Here is a 17295-nt window from a genome sequence, read left to right on the forward strand (position 1 = left end):
ACTTAAGTGCTTTTAAAATATAATTTGTAATACATAGGCAATATTATTTTAACTATTCATACATTTTCAATAATCATCAAGAAAACTGTCAGTTTTTTCAACAAATATACTAGCTATTCTTGAATTTAGCTCGATAGTTGAGGATGGGAGTATGAGGGACATTAAATAATTATCTACCTTGACCAAAAATATGGTTGATAAATAAAAAACTAGTTTTATGATACTCTCATCAATGTCAATCTTATTTGTGCAGGTCCAACTCAATACAGTGAAGTAAAGAACAAATGTTATGTAGTTCACTGTTTTCATTACTTTCCAATTAAATTGGAAGGGAATAGGAAATAAACCAAAAGTAATTCATGAATGCATGAAAACTGTACATAGTGATGTTGCCTGTTGTGAATAGCAGATGAAATTTTGGTTTAAGCAACTTAAATGAGATCGAGAATCTACAACAGATGACTCCATTCAGGATAACCAATGGAAGCAACAACTCTAGAAATGTGCCAAAAAAAAAAAAAAAAAAACTGATAGCTTATCCTGTATAACTATGTAGATAGACATATTAAAGGGTCTCTGATTGACAGAGAATGTTACATTTCTGAAGAGCCAGTATGACACCATCCATAAACACTTGGGAATTAGGAAGGAACTTGAATTAGGAAACAGAACAATATCCAATCCCACAGGGTACAATTTATGCTGCTCACTGGCTAACAGGAGATTATGAAAGAAACTGAACACCATACAGAAAGTCAGACTGAAGTTCCAATTAGCATTTAGTAATTTGACAAAATGTTTAACAAAGGAATGAGAATACCTGACCTTTGTTTACAGAAAAATAGTAGAAGGGGTTCTTGTTACAGGATATGAGTAGGTAAAATCCAAATAACTGATGCTTTTAAACCTGTCAGTAAATTAGTTTCTCCCATTACTTGTTCGAGAGAGAGGAGAGAGAGAGAGAGAGAGAGAGAGAGAGAGAGAGAGAGAGAGAATAACTATTGTTCCTATCCTTGGAATTGAATTTTACCCGCTGTTGGAACTCATTCTCTTGTTGCATTTGCTACAGCTGTATTTCCCTTAGTGATTTCCAGTAATATACTGCTAGGATTATTGTGCTAATTTCTTCCATCAGAACAGATTTTCCTTCCACGTGTGTTATAGCCACATTTCATGGCTTTTTTTGCAGCCACGTTAGCAATGACAAAGTGATGAATACATTTTTTAAAAAAGGCATAACGTGATACCTAACTTTTAACATGTTTCTATATGCAGAGTCATTATTAAGAAATTTCCAAACATTGTGACTTTTTTATTTTATAGTGGGGCTGTTTTTGTGTGAAAGTGAAGTATGCATCATTCTTGCTATCAGTGCTAATTTTCCCACTCTGTACACGACGCTATCTTGTTTCACAGCATTTTTTTTGGCAGCCCACATTGGCAATGCCAAAGTGATGTGTCTATTTCTTTTACCAATAATAGAATATGATACATCGATTTTAACATTTGTTTCTCTATGACAAAGTGATGTGTCTATTTCTTATCAATGACAAAAAGATATCAAGCAATGGTGAAAGCAAACATTTCTTTCTGTATGCAGGGTCATTGTTAAAAAATTTCCCAACAGTATGTGACTTTTTATTTCAACCAGAGTTGTTTTCTACATGAAAGTCAGGTATACTTCAATCTTGCCATTAGAGCTGATTTTCCCCTCCATACACTTACCCCCTTGTTTCATGGCATTGTTTTGCCATGAAACAAGTACTCTTGCATCAGCATTCACAAGTAATGTCTATTTTTTAAAAAGAGTTTCCAAGCGGTATGCTACTTTGGTTTCTTGATTTAGGCTGGCTTCCTCTCCCCATGTATTACAGCAAACTGAAGTGTCAAATTTTCACCAAAAACACAACAGAACACCTATCTTTTAACTTTTGGTTGTCTATGTGGGGTATCCCATCCCCTCTGGTCAATATGAAAAATTCACGAGCAGTAAGTGACCTTTTTATTTCAATAAGAGCTGTTTCTCCTTCCAAACATGCTATTGCTGCACTTAATGACAAACTTTTGCAACTCACTACACTTGCCAGCTATGACCGAGTGATTTTAACTAACTGCCTAAGAGGAAATCTAAGTTTTAGCTTTTCTCTCTATACAGGATAACCCCCCCCCCACCCCGGGCCATTGTAAAAAAGCTAGGTATCCTCATATTCCATTGTTAAAAATTTGACACACCAATTTGCAGTTACCATAAAGCACAGTTGGCTGCAAAAATTTTCAGTGAAACATACGCAAGGGAAGCCAGCTCCACAGCAAGAATGAAACATGCCCAACTCTTGCACATAAAACAGCTTCAATCACAAATAGAAATTCGTGTACTATTAGGAAATTTTTTAACAATGACCCCACACGTATATAGAAATGCTAAAACCTAGGTATTCTCTTATTCTGTTGGTATTAAAAAAAAAAAAAAAAAAAAAAATATCACAGTATATTGTTACCCGCTTGGTAGAGAATCAGCAATTTAAGATAAGGAAGTAACCAAATTCTATGGTTTCACCTTTGTGAGAAATTACACTTACTATTTCAATTGAAATTATATAGTTTAACAGTAATACCAATATAAAAGTACAATTTTAAATGAAATCTGTTTTCAATATTGTATCTTACAATACTTTCTACTATGGTAAATGGTGTCAAGAAATTAGGTGCCAACTTAATCTTTTGATGGGTATCTATGAGTATGAAGAGTAGGATAGATGCCCTTGAATGAACTGAAATGGGGGGTCCATCAAACTCTCAGCTGGCAATTCAATGTCAGAACTCATTCTTGTGTATCAGGCAACACAGTGGCAACATTCAGGGCATAATACACTGGTCCCACAGGAGATGGTTATTTTCTGTGACTGTTGTCAGGGAGATGGGAAATATATTGTGCAAAAAATGGTGGAAGAGGATCAGGTTATGTTTGCCAGAGGGATGTAGAGCAGATATCACCTTTCAAGGGCACAAAGGGTGATATTGTTGTATTGTTGGCACTAATGACATTAAGAGTAGGAGATCTGTGGACTTACTTAACAAGTACAGGTCAATGTTGAAAAAAAAGTCTAGTTCAGGGTTAAATTTGAAAGTGTCTGCAATTCTGCCCAGACACGATAGGAGGGAGTATATGTTGAGAGCTTGGTCAATCAATTCGACCCTGGAGAGATTGTGCAAGGCTCATGGGGTAGAAATTTTATCAGTGTGGTCTGTACTTGTTAACAGGACAGACTGCTTCTACATGGATGGGATACACTTAAATAGAAAGGGTGCAAGAATATTTGCTGATGCTATCGAGGCAGTGTTAGGTGGGTTGGAAAACTGCTAGCTTGAGGGGGTTTCACAGACTAAAAGGTCAACAGTGGCCGCAGGCAGAGGCAAAAGTGATTCTTGCACTGCTTCTATTGGAATGAGCAGCAGCTTGGAAAGCGAGGTACTGGGGATTTCAAGGGCTGCTGGGAGTTATCATGGAACAAGTAAATACATGGGTTGTGTTAGAGCAACTAAGAGTAAGAACAGGTGCACGTATACTTGCATGTACACCAATACTAGGAGTATAGTAAATAAATTTGATGAATTTCAAGTGCTGGCGAAAATATCAAACGCTGATTTTGTAAGGATTTCAGAGACATTATATCACACAGAGATAAGGAATGCAGAATTGGAATTTGGGGAGTACAATGTGTATAGAAAGGCCAGGAGGAGTTATGCTGTTAGTTTAGAAACACAAAATCTAAGGAAGTGCATCCAGTTGACATGGGTGGACAATGCATTGTTGAGACAGTTCGGTGTAACATAAGCACTGGTCAAACCCAGTTGAGAGCAGGAGTGTGTTATGGGCCTAATGACTCTGATGAGCACAACAAACAACTGTACAGAGATATAGAGTGGGCAGGTAAATCAGACTGTCTTATAATGGGGGATTTTAACTTCCCAGGTATAGACTGGAACTTGTGGGTTGGTCACACACACACTAGCAAAACTTTTGTAGATTTATTGGATGACTGTTTTCTACAGCAGCTTATTCAAGAGGCAACCAGAGAGAGAGAGAGAGAGAGAGAGAGAGAGAGAGAGAGAGAGAGAGAGAGAGAGAGAGAGAGAGAGAGAGAGAGAGAGAGAGAGAGAGAGAGAGAGAGAGAGAGAGAGAGAAATACTCTTGATCTGGTTATCAATAGTGATTATCCATGCATTAAGAATTTGCAGATAACGGAACCACTGGGTGGCAGTGATCACAGTGTACTGATCAGAGATTTACTTGAAGGTGAACTACCATCAGGGATAAGGGGAAGGGTTTTGCTTTTGTAAAGGTGACTACAGTGGTCTTAGAGATTTTTAGATTCTATACAGTGGGAGCAACTGATGATGTTACCACTAGCAAATTCAAAATGGGAAGCATTCAAGGAAATAATCTTGAAAGCTACTAGGCTTTTCATACCAACTAAAGAATACTGTTTAAGGTTTAGGCCTAAATGGATGTCAGATGAACTAATGAGACTCGTGGCAGAGAAGAAAAATGCATAGGAAGCATATAAATTATCAGGAGACGCAGATGCTTATGGTAGATAGTCTGCAAATCAAGTCACAAAAGACATTAGGCAAGCAAAGGCAGATTATGAGATATATTTGGCAAACAATGCAAAGAAAAACAGTAAAGACTTCTTTACTTATGTAAACTCTAGAAGGAAGGGGATGAATCAGATTGGTCTATCTGATATCTTGACATCGACGGATAAATTGTTGATGAACTTGCTAGGGGAGCTGACAAACTGAATGAGTATTTTGCATCTACATTCACACATGAGGAAGTCTGTAGGGAGGTGGAGGCCAGAAACTTATCAAACTCTGGCAGGGAGCTAAATGATTTTATAATAACTGAGAGTACAGTGGAGGAGAAATTGTTCAAATTGAACATAAGAAAGGCACCTGGCGTGGATTGGTTCTATCCAGTTATATTAAAGGAAGCAGCAACAAAAGTAAGCAAACCCTTAGCCATAATTATGAAAACTTCCCTGACTCAGAGATGGTCCCCATGGACTGGAGATGTTTGTGCAGTGTCCCCAATTCACAAAGGGGGATCAAAGGGCAACACAAGTAATTACAGACCTGTTAGTTTAACTTCTGTTCCAGGGAAAATAATGGAGTCAGAGAAGCAAGTTAAAGCTAGTCAAAGAAGCAATGCAGGATCATCTAAAGACTGCAGTTATAGTTCAGACACAGCATGGGTTTGTTAAGGGGAAGTTTTCTCTGACAAATTTGACTGGATACTATGATGTGATCACAAAGGAACTGGATGCAAAAAATAATTTTGTTATCATATACTAGGATTTTAGGAACGCTTTTGATGTTGTTGCACATGGAAGTTATGTTATGTTAATTGGTTTTTACGAGCATTGGCAACTAAGGCCATATTGCTCTGGGGATATGTGGTGGTCATTCCCTGACCTTTCCGCATCCTCCATATTTGGTGGTCATGGGCTCGAACCCCAGTCTAATCAAGGAATGTGTGTGCTACGCACTGCTGCTCCTGCCCACCTGGCTACGAAGGCAGCATTGCACATGGAAGACTACCATACAAATTGGAGCAGTATGGCATTAAGGGCTACAATGGATAAAAGGATGGTTGAGTGAGAGAAGACAGAGTGGTAATTAATGGACACTGCACTTCTTGGACTAATGTTATTAGTGGAGTCCCCCAGGGTTCTGTGTGTGTTGGAACCATTATTGTTTTCTGTATTTATCAATGATATTGATGAAGGTATATATCAGGGTTAATGTCAAAGTTTGCAGACAATACGAAGGTTGGCAGTGTTGTTAACGACAGTAATGATAGTACACTACAGCAACAGGATCTGGAAAAGTTGAGCAGATGGGCTAAGAGATGGTAACTGGAGTTTAACATTGACAAATGTACAGTACTGCATATGGGTAGCAGTAACTCCAGAGTAATGCACCAACTGGATAGTACTACACTAAGGGTAGTGGAGAATCAAAAGGATCTGGGGATAATTGTGCATTCAGATATGAAATTTTCTGAGCAGTGCAGACAGGTTGCAAGAGTAGCTCATGGCTTCTTGTCAATGATATACAGAAATTTTGCTAGCAGGGATCGTTTATTTATGACTAAGGAGGTGATTGTCCTCTTCTATAAGACGACGGTCAGGCCACACCTTGAGTACTGCATACAGGTCTGGAGACTTCATTTTAGGAAGGATGTAGAGCTGCTGGAACAAGTACAGAGAAGAGCAATGAGATTGGTAAGTGGAACGAAGGGTTGCTGTTACCAAGAAAGGCTTAAGTTGTTGTTGTTGTTGTTATTATTTTGGTTTTTAGGAGCATTAGCAACTAAGGCCATATTGCTCCGCGATATGTGGTGGTCATTCCCTGACATTTCCACATCCTCTGTAATTGGTGACAGGCTCGAACCCCGGTTTAATCAAGAAGCGTGTGCTACGCACTGCTGCTTCTTCCCACCTGGCTATGGTTTTTTTGTTTTTTTTGTTATTTGGTTTTTAGGAGCATTAGCAACTAAGGCCATATTGCTCCGAGAGATGCGGTGGTCATTTCCTGACCTTTCCGCATCTTCCGTATTTGGTGGTGACGGGCTCGAACCCCGGTCTAATCAAGAAGCGTGTGCTACGCACCGCTGCTCCTTCCCACCTGGCTACGGAGGCGCCCCCTGGCTATGGAGGCGCCAAAGGCTTAAGTCTGCACATTGCAGTGTCTGGAGACTAAGCATATGCAAGGTGATCTAATTGAGGTGTATAAGGCCTTGAATGGTTTGAGCAAGCTCAATGCTGATGAGATTCTTCCTCTTGCTCAGATTACTCACCTGAGGGGACATAAATTCAAATTGAGGAAAGATAACTGCAGAAAAGATGTGCAGAAATTTGCCTTTAGATACTAATGCTAACTTAATTGCCCAAATGATAAAATGTGAATACCAAAATAAATACCTTTGCTTTTTCTGCAACTTTATTTAAAAATTCACTTCCCCTGAACCAGCCCCAAACACTAGTAGAATTAGACTGAGGAGACTGTAAGGCCTGCACAGAAACTTCAAGAGGCAGATCCAATGTAGCACTTTGCAAAGGCACAGTGGTAGATGGTACATATGAAGACTGAGGTGGGGTCTGTATGGGAACAGCACCTTCTATCAGAGGCAACTGACTATAAAAATAAAAAAAATAAAAAAAAGATATATATATATTTTTTTTTTTTCAAGTAAAATTCAAACTATTGGCTTAAATCTACTTCAAGAAAAATCTAGAAATCACACTGGTTCAAATAGTTTCTGTACTTATACACTTAGAAAAAAAAAAAGATTTTTAAAAATGCAAAACAGTACATTGCAAATAATGAATACAAAGCAACACACCTTCACAAGTAGATACCAATTAATTTACAGTTGTTTAGATGGGATATGACATGAGTCCTCCCATTTGATATTTTACCCTCCTTTTCATTTGAAACTATTCTGTTCACTCAAGGGTAATTCAGTGTACATGTACACTGAATTACAGTACAAAACATGTACATATTCCTCAATGGAATAATTTGATTATGATAGATGTTGTTACTAAAAATGTAAATTAAACACAATGTAATCAAATAATGATATACAAACACTATATAAACAATAAAATACTATAAACTGTTTTTACAGTGACAGGATACACTTAAATAGGAGTGCAAGGATATTTGCTGATCCTATCAAGGCAGAGTGTTACGTGAGTCAGAAAACTGCTAGTTCAGGATGATACACAGACTAACAGATTAACTAGAGCCGTGGGTAGAGGTGAAGTGATTTCAAGCACTACTGTGGGTCATTGTGGAACAAGTATATACATGGGCTACATTAAGATAACTAAAAGTAACAACACGTGCATGTATACTTACATGTACATTAATGCTAGGAATATTGTAAATAAATTTGTTGAATTTGAAATACTGACCAAGGCATGAAATGCAGACATTGTAGGGATATGGGAGACAGTGTCATTCAGACACTGTCTCAGGGATGCAGGGTTTCAACATGGGGAGTACAATGTGCACAGAAAGGACAAGAGGTGGTGAGGGGTTATGCGCTTAGTTAGAAGCATATTAAATCTAAGGCAGTGCATTTAGTTGACATGGTGGCCAGTGTAGTGTTGAGTCAGTTTGATATGACATAAGCACTGGGGAAAACAAAAATGAGAGTGTGTTATAGCCCTCATGACTGTAATGAGTATAATAAATAGCCATACAGAGAAACAGAATGGGCCAGTAAATCATCAGGTCTTATTATGACAGATTTTAACTTTCCAGATATTGAGTGGAACTTGTGAGTTGGTCACTCACACACTAGCAAGGCTTCTGTGGATTTATTAAATGACTTCTACAGCAGCATATTAGAGAAGCAACAAGAGAAAGCAATATTCTTTATCCCATTATCAGCACTGATTTTTCATGTATTAAGAATCTGTAAGTAAAAGATCAACTGCATGTCAGTGATCAGAGTGTACTGATGTGTTTCATAATTACTGAAAAGGGATTTTGCTTTTGTAAAGGTGACTACAGTGGTCTCACACAGTTTTAAATTCTATGCAGTGGGACCAACTTCATGATATTACCAACAGCAAATTTTAAATGTAAAGCATTCAGGAAAGTAATTGTAGAAGTTATTAGGCTTTTCAAATACTGTTCAAATCTTAAACCTAAATGGATGTCAAATGAACTAATGAGATTTGAGGAAGAGAAGAAAAAATGCATGACATATAAAGTATCAGGTGATACAGAAGCCTATGGTAGATATAAAGATATAAACCAATCTACAATCGGGTGACAAAGGAGGGTTAGTCAAGCTACGGCAGATTACAAGGAGCTACTGGCAAAGAAAAGCAGCAAAGACTTCTATCTTTATATTAACAGTAGAAGGAAGGGGCTGAATCACATCATTCACTTGATGTCAATAGTCTAACTGTTTGATGATCCTGCTCAGCTTGCTGAAAAACTGAATAGGTATTTTGCATCTACATTCACACATGATGAATTCTTTAGGATCTAAAAGCATAAAAATTATCTTGTAAAAAAATCCTCTGCATGATTTTGTTTTTCTCTTTTTTTTATAATTTTAATTTTTAAATGGAATATTAACAAAGCAACAGCATAGAAAAATCACTAAAAAACTTCAGTTATTAAGCTTTCTTGTTTTACTTGTTGTTGTTTGGTTTTTAGGAGCATTAGCAACTAAGGCCATATTGCTCCGGGGATATGCGGTGGTCATTCCTTGACCATTCCACATCCTCCGTATTTGGTGGTCACGGGCTCAAACCCCGGTCTAATCAAGAAGTGTGTGCTACGCACTGCTGCTCCTGCCCACCTAGCTACGGAGGCGCCAAGTTGTTTTACTTGTGTTTTTTAACATATTTTTCTTTTAAAATGAATAGAAGACACACAATTTTGCAGTCTATTAAAACTAACACTATCAAACAGAATCTTATTGTGTGCCTAAAACTCATTGAAACTTAAGAAAAGATATTTATAATTTATTTTGTGAAAATTGATCACTCTTTGGTTTACCCCTTTTACTAACACAAGTTCTGAAACCTAAATAAGCTGTGATTGAATTCTCTAGTGTAATTACTCTAAATAAATAAGAGTCCTTCTGCAGAAAACAAAACTAGTTTGAACATATTTTAAATGAAAAGAATTTGCATATATTTACAATACATGAACAACATTCACAAAGGTAGTTTGTATGTAGAGGTTTTAGAAACATTGCTTAAGTTAAGTGATTTAAACCTATTAAATACTGAGACATCAAAAACTTTTGGTAACATTGAAAATCCTTTGAAAGGACAAAGCAGACATAGTTCCAAAGAGAACAATGGCCTTAATGTTAAATATCAGCTTTAACTGTTTTTTTCTGTATTCTCCCTTTAGATGCTAACGTCTGAATAATACCAAAATAAATGTATATAAGTTTATCTCACTTTGGCCTTTTATTAATCAGAATGACCAATTTTCTCTATTTCTAGAGAAAACTGATCTATATTGAACAGCTGGGGAAAAAATTTCAGAATCAAAACATTCCAATGAGAACAATCATTCACTAATGCATTTATCACAATACATTTTAGGTCAGGAATTATTTTTAAATTCCTATATATTACACATACATGTAACTAAAATTCCAAACTTCACAGCTTAAAAGATATACCTATGTTTCTCTAGCTAAATACATTCCTTCCTACTTTTTTTGCTTTTCCTTTTTACATCTCCACAGGTCACTCATGACACGCACAATACAATTTTAAATTATAGGTAGCATGCATGAGACCAGGTTGAAACACTGTTATTGAAAGTAAAAATAAAATTATTAAACTTGAAACAATGTAATTTTTCAGTTATATTGAATGAATAATGAATTTAGAGGCAAGTAGCTTATTTTATCTATATTTCTTAAATTGACTAAATAACACACACTCTCTCTCTCTCTCTCTCTCAGTGATCATTGAATTATGGCCACCCAATCCATAATGGCCTATGCTGCACCGCTTGCTGTATAAAAAGTCAAACAGTTTCATACACTACAGCAGTGGTAATTTGCATCTGGTCATAGAAGTCAAAGAGATAAAGTAGCAGTTATGGAACATTAAGATATCGCAGAGTTTGAAAAGGTCATTATTATAAAAGCTTTTGTGTGTGTCAGGGGTGCTCATGGCCCACTGTGGCTAAGGTGTACAAAGAATGGTATTGAATGGATCAAACTGCCTCCTGTTGACAGAACTATAAAGGATTACGCAAGGTGGATGTCCATTGTAATCAAAGGGTGCTGCATGTTATATGGGCTCAACAGCAGGTCACTGTGTGACAGTTGACATTGCAATACAATATGGGGAATGCAGAACAATATTCCAAATGACAATGCACCACATACTGAGACGTATGGGGTTCCTCCACAGCAAATGACCTAAGAGACACCCTTTCCTCACTGCTGACTGTCAACAGCAATTGCTGTGGTGCCAAACAACATGCTGGAAATGAGTGTGCTACTCAAATAAGTCCAACTACCTGGAGCAACAAAAGTCCACGGTCTCATCGTGCATGGTGCCCGCTATCCAGGCAGGTGGTTTAATAAGGGGCCTTTTTTTGCTGGCAAGAACTAGGATCCCTGGTGCTTATGGACCAAAGTTTAACTGGTATCTACTGGCAGCTCTTAGGAACCACATGCACCCTGCCATACTGTGTTAGCCCGAAATGGAGGCTGTGGCATTGGATCCCAGTGATGCTAATCTGGAGAACCAGCAGCGTCACTGAGAGGTCCCCTCAACATGTATAGATGCCCACATCAAAGGGTCGAAAGAAGGAAGAGAACAATCAAAATTCGAAGGCTTACATTCAAACCCATGCCCAGCATTTGTTTCTTCAGAGATGTTTTTTAAACTTTGGGAGGGAAAAAAAAAAATTATTAAAAAACCATTTGGGGCCAAATCTGAACTATAGGGAGGATCCCTGGTGAAATTCTTGCCAGTATTGCACAGCTACAGCAAAGCTACATGTTGCCACGTCAAATCAACATTACTCTATTTTCCAAGCCTTACTCAAGTTCAATTTTTTTTTTTTTTTTTTTTTTTGGGCTTGTGTAATGTCTTAAATCAAGGGTTTAGTGTCAAACAACATTAAGTGCAAAATTGCATTTTTTTTTTTTTTTTTTTAGAGAGAACTTTAGTTTTACTTTATACAAATAACAATGCATATCATGTCATAGAACTGTATCTCTCTAGCATTTTAAAGTTAGCTCGGGCTGTAAGAACATTTCCGGAAAACCAAGAAAATGTCAAATTACTTTTTTCTTGGTTAATTACCAAAAACATTCACTACAAAATGATGATTTTGTAGTTAACATTGTTTAACACTAAATCCTCAAAATGTGCTGGACCGAATCAGTTATGGTATCTTTTTCCAAAGATTTAGTGTGGATAATGTTCATAGCCCATCAGCAATACATTGCTAACTAGCTAGCTTGAAAAATTTTTTTTTTTTTTTTTTTTACATGGAGATATTTTATGGCAGAATTCCTTGTACTTCTCTTCTTTTCTGGAACATAGTAGTGAATCCAGGATTCAACTTCAATCACAATAACATTTAAAATACACTTTGGGCAATCAGAAACTCAGGTGCAAGTTGCCCAAACTGTTTGTTCAAAGATTCTTTCATTTGGAACAGTGAAATTTGCAAATGAATAATCATACAGATATTCTACAAAACAGATTATCTAGAAACTATTAGAGAAGAAAAACCTAGTTGGAACTTGCTGCACCACCAAGTGCTGAGGTTATGAAATAGGATGCATTACATTTTCATAAAAGTATGAAAGGTGGTAAAATGTAATACCACTTCAGAGTGACTGAATATTTATAAAGTATAAAAAACTGAGCTTAATGTTTTTCATGCGATCAAGTATTTTCCTCATAAACCATATTACTTAGGATGCCTTGTAATGTTCCTTAAGAAATACAATGGATATCGTATTTGGGTACAATATGTAATTCTTCTACAAAATATCTATGAATGTTAAAAATAAAATGCTATTTTATTACTTAAGAACTATTTTCATAAGTTTACACAATTCACAAACAACAAATTCACAAAGCTAACCTTGCTTGGGAATATGGAATATTCCCACCCATTACTGGTGACAAAAGATTGTTTTCCGGCGGTGACAAATTTGTTACAAGTGATCCATGAGGGCCAGGTGCTTGAGATGGAATGGTGGAATACATTGGTACTGGCTGTGGTGGCAAATTGAAGGGTACAGTGCTATTATTAGAATCTTCAACTGGTGGAGAACGTAGAGGTGGAGAAGGAATAATAGGTTCTGAAGGAGAGGATAAGGTAGAAATTGGAGGATAAGGAAGTGTTGTAGTAAGAGGAGTTGCTATAGCTGTTGTTATAAAAGTAGAAGATTGTGAAGAATTTGGCTTTACTTCGGTAAGAACAGCTGTAAAAAGAAAAGTCAAATATTTTATAAAAATATGAAACTAATTTAATATGCAATAATTTGAAGAGCCATCTTTATCTTAGAAACCTGCACATATAAAACAAAGCAACTATAAAAGAATTTTCTATGCTCAATGAATATTTAAAACAGAAGGCAAACTATGTTGCTTTGAAGATAAATTAACGTACTGCTAGGACGAGTGATGATGACGAATTAATAATTTGGTTCAGATGCGGGAACAATGAACCAGAGAGCAAGTAGAAGTATGGAAATAATAAGGAATGATGTTAGCTCTTTATGTAAGTCATATATGCACAGCTACAGCAGTGGATGGCAACATTAATGGTGACAGGATTGTCTGATATTTCAGCACAGTGAGATCCAATTTCTTACTGCATGTCACACCAGCAGAAATTCACTGGAACAAACATGGAAAACATTCTACACAGACAAATGCATATTATAACTGTTAACATACAAGTCTGCAAACTGAAACCACCTCTAAAGAATGATCTCATCCCAGTTAGTTCTACACAAATATCATGGATAACCATATCCATTGACGTAAAATTTCTAGAAAGATTATGCTATTCGACTCAGAATTTAATGCTGTGCTTTTTCACATCAGTTTGATGCCATATGAGGTGCAGAAAGTTTTGTGAATGGCCAAAGTAAGGCATTACAAAAAACTACTAATTCTGTATTGAACTGTGTTTTTGCATCATTACAGCTCAGAAAAAGTGATGATGCATTCATGGGGTATGGCATCATCCATGTATCTACCCACACCATCTTTCATAACAGGCTGCAGTACCAAATGAGCTAATTGTGATACTGAAATGTTTCAATGACCAGAATGCTAATGAGTTATGCCACTAAAAAAATGCATTCCGAGACTAATCATGACTAGTTAGATGTGATGTGGTCACTATGAACCAGAGGACAAGTTTGTTATTTGGTTTTTAGGAGCATTAGCAACTAAGGCCATATTGCTCCGGGGATATGCGGTGGTCATCCCCTGACCTTTCCGCATCCTCCATATTTGGTGGTCACAGGCTCGAACTCCAGTCTAATTAAGAAGTGTGTGCTACACTGCTCCTGCCCACTGGGTGCGGAGGCACCCAGAGGACAAGTAACAGCTAGGAGGATTAAGCTATTAGACTCGGAATTTAATATTGTGCTATTTCACATGAAAAGGGGGAAAGATTCACATCAGTTTGATGCCATATTTTTTTTTTTTTTTTATGAAAACCCCAAACACGAAAGGTATCAAAACCTACAGTACTTAGTTTTGTGCATGGGTTGAAGGAGAAGTATGGGGGGGGGGGGATGCCGGGAACTTTGCTCTAGAGACTAAACATGGGTTTCACCACTTCAAGCCTCCAATAAGCAAAGTGATGGTATTTCTTTGTGGTTGATGAAAGTCATCTACACATGAGGTGCAGAAAGCTTTGAGAATGACCATAGCACGGCATTACAAAAAAAAAAAAAAAAATACTAGTTCTGTATTGTATTGTGTTTTTGCATCATTATAGCAACTGATTTATTGTTTGTAATTTAATATTGTGCATCTCAATTTTTATTAAGTATTGTGCTTCTCACAATATTAAATTACAAATTATTAATAAATCACAATATTTTACTTCAAAAAAGTGCATGAACCAGAAATTTCAGGAAAAACTGACAAAACTCCCAACAACAGTTACAGATTTTTAAAAGTTTGAGAACTCTACAATGTCAAAGCGGCAAGTTTTTAGGTAGCACAAACAAAAAGGGAAAGAAAACAAACATAGAAATTCTCAATCAAGTTGGCTGTAAACAACAAAAACTAAAGAAAATGTTGAAAAGTGTAGGTACTTTTTCATACTGATCAAAAAATGACAATAAGGACGACAGCAGAACAGCTGGAACATAGTGTTCATCGTATCTTAACCATCAATCTTGAATACAGAGGGTGTGTGCAAAGATTATACAAAAAAAAAAAAAAAACTTGACCTGTGTCCAATGACTGAAGAGAATAAGATCATATCGACCTCTTGGTCAAAAAATTTAAGCAGAACCAAATTTTCTAGGTAATGTCATTACAAGTGGGATGGGAACAAAACATGGATATTTCATAAATGATTTAGAGTTGCCACCTCTCTGGGTCAAAACTCAGATTCTGGTTTATGCATGACATGTTTGAGTTCTGGACATTGCATGCTTAAACCTGGTTTTCTTGACCTGTCTAAGTGTCACAGAATGATAAAGGAATAAAAAATAAAAATAATAAAAATAAATAAATTAAAAAAATAAATAAAAATAAAGATTTACATTCCAGTTAGAAGTAAATGTGACATTACTGTATATTCTATATGATTTTTAAGATGTTTAAGTTACAAAACTATTAAATACTTGTATCATGTACCACAATGTTTTAAACTATAGTACTCATAAGATCAAATTGGAAATCTATGCAAGGAAACAATTACAAAAGAAATCCTTGTAGTAATTTTTTTTAATAAAAAAACATTTAAGCTATTAATTTTTTTACAGAGTAATCTAAAAATGTATTTTACACGAAAAAATTTCAGTAATACCTTCACTAATCAATGCCCCCCCCCAATCATATCTGCATTAAAGATTTAAAAAAAAGTGGCAACTCCAGTATGACTATAAGGCAAAAAGACAGAGCAAATAGTGGATAATAGCAAGTTCTCAGGGAATAAGTAGGAACCTTAAGTACTGTATACAGGTCTGGAGGCCTCATTTTAGGAAGGATGTAGAGCTGCTCGAACAAGCACAGAGAAGGGCAATGAGATTGGTGAATGGAAGAAAAGGTTACTCTTACAAAGAAAGGCTTAACTTCTGCAAATTGCAGTGTTTGGAGACTAGGCACCTGCGAGGTGATCTGATTGAAGTGTATAAGGCCTTGAATGGTTTGAGAAAGCTCAATGTTGAAGGGATTGTTCCTCTTGCCCAGGTTAGTCGCCTGAGGTGACATAAATTCAAACTGAGGAAAGACAGTTGTAGAATAGATGTGCAGAAATTTGCCTTTAGCCAGCGGGTGGTTGATTGCTAGAACAAGCTTCCATCAGTCATTGCAGAAGTTGACAGCTTAAATAAATTCAAGGAAGAACTAGACAAATGTTTGGAATGAATGGATGGATGAAATGGTTTTTATTTTTATTTTTTTTTTTGCTGATGTTATATGAACTTGCTTTCTTGCATCATATGCCTCTACTAATGCTAATAAGGATGAAAAAAACCTAATTCAAGATTGTAATCATAGTTTTTTTGATAAAAAAAAAAAAAAAAAAAAACAGCGAGATTTCGAAGTTAATTAATACTTAAGTGTCAATGGATTTACCGTTCGTAACTTGCCGCCACTGTTAAACGATACGTTATATCCCGAACTATACAACGTTAGTATAGTATAGTATATAATATAATATTGTAAATTAATCAGTAAAATCTATTAATTTTGTTAAACTTCGTTGTCAATTAAATTGTACTTTTAACTAAATACACATAACGACTTAGCATTAGCATTAGTAGAGGCATATGATGCAAGAAAGCAAGCTTATTCAGCATCAGCCAAAAAAAAAAAAAAAACACACACCACTCCCATTTCACCCCTCCGTTCGTTCGAAATACCTGTCCAGTTGAGCTTTAAATTTGTTTAGGCTATCAACTTCAACAACAAGTGATGGAAGTCGGTTCCACCAACCAACCACCCGCTGGCCAAAGGCAAATTTCCGCACATCTATCCGACATCCGTCCTTCCTCAATTTGAATTTATGCCCTCTGAGCTGATTATTCTGAGCAAGATGAAGAATCCCATTGGCATTGAGCATGCTCAAACCATTCAAAGCCTTATACACCTCTATCAGATCACCTCGCCGGTGCCTAGTCTCCAGACTCTGTAATTTGCAAAACTTAAGCCTTTCTTCGTAAGAGCAACCCTTTGTTCCATTCACTAATCTTGTGGCCCTTCTCTGTACCCGTTCCAGCAGCTCCACATCCTTCCTGAAATGAGGCCTCCAGACCTGTATACAGTACTCAAGATGTGGCCTAACCATTGCCTTATACAAGGGAATAATCACCTCCTTATCCCTGCTAGAAAAATTCCTCTTTATCATTGACAAGACACCATGAGCTACTCTTGCAGCTCGTCTGCACTGCTCAGAGAACTTCATATCTGCCTGCACAATTATCCCCAGGTCCTTTTCATTCTCCATCACTGTCAATGTAGTACCGCAGAGTTGATACGTTGCTCTGGGGTTACTGTTTCCCAT

The 17295-nt window shown here is 36.6% G+C and overlaps 1 protein-coding gene across 2 annotated transcripts in view; it reads right to left on the reverse strand.

The window, feature by feature from the left end:
• LOC150083330 (protein PRRC1-like) overlaps window positions 1-17295 on the reverse strand; it is a 122821-nt gene that overhangs the window by 25857 nt on the left and 79669 nt on the right. For both annotated transcript variants that reach the window (XM_090377979.1, XM_090377978.1), the window contains exons 3-4: window positions 12676-13018; window positions 6990-7203 (exon numbers count right to left, since the gene is read on the reverse strand). In XM_090377979.1, the coding sequence (XP_090234105.1) occupies window positions 6990-7203; window positions 12676-13018 (557 nt within the window). The remainder of the gene's footprint in view (window positions 1-6989; window positions 7204-12675; window positions 13019-17295) is intronic.

This window comes from Mastigoproctus giganteus, chromosome 7 (assembly GCF_048544385.1).
Source record: "Mastigoproctus giganteus isolate SK-2022 chromosome 7, ASM4854438v1, whole genome shotgun sequence".
Lineage (NCBI taxonomy): Eukaryota > Metazoa > Arthropoda > Arachnida > Uropygi > Thelyphonidae > Mastigoproctus > Mastigoproctus giganteus.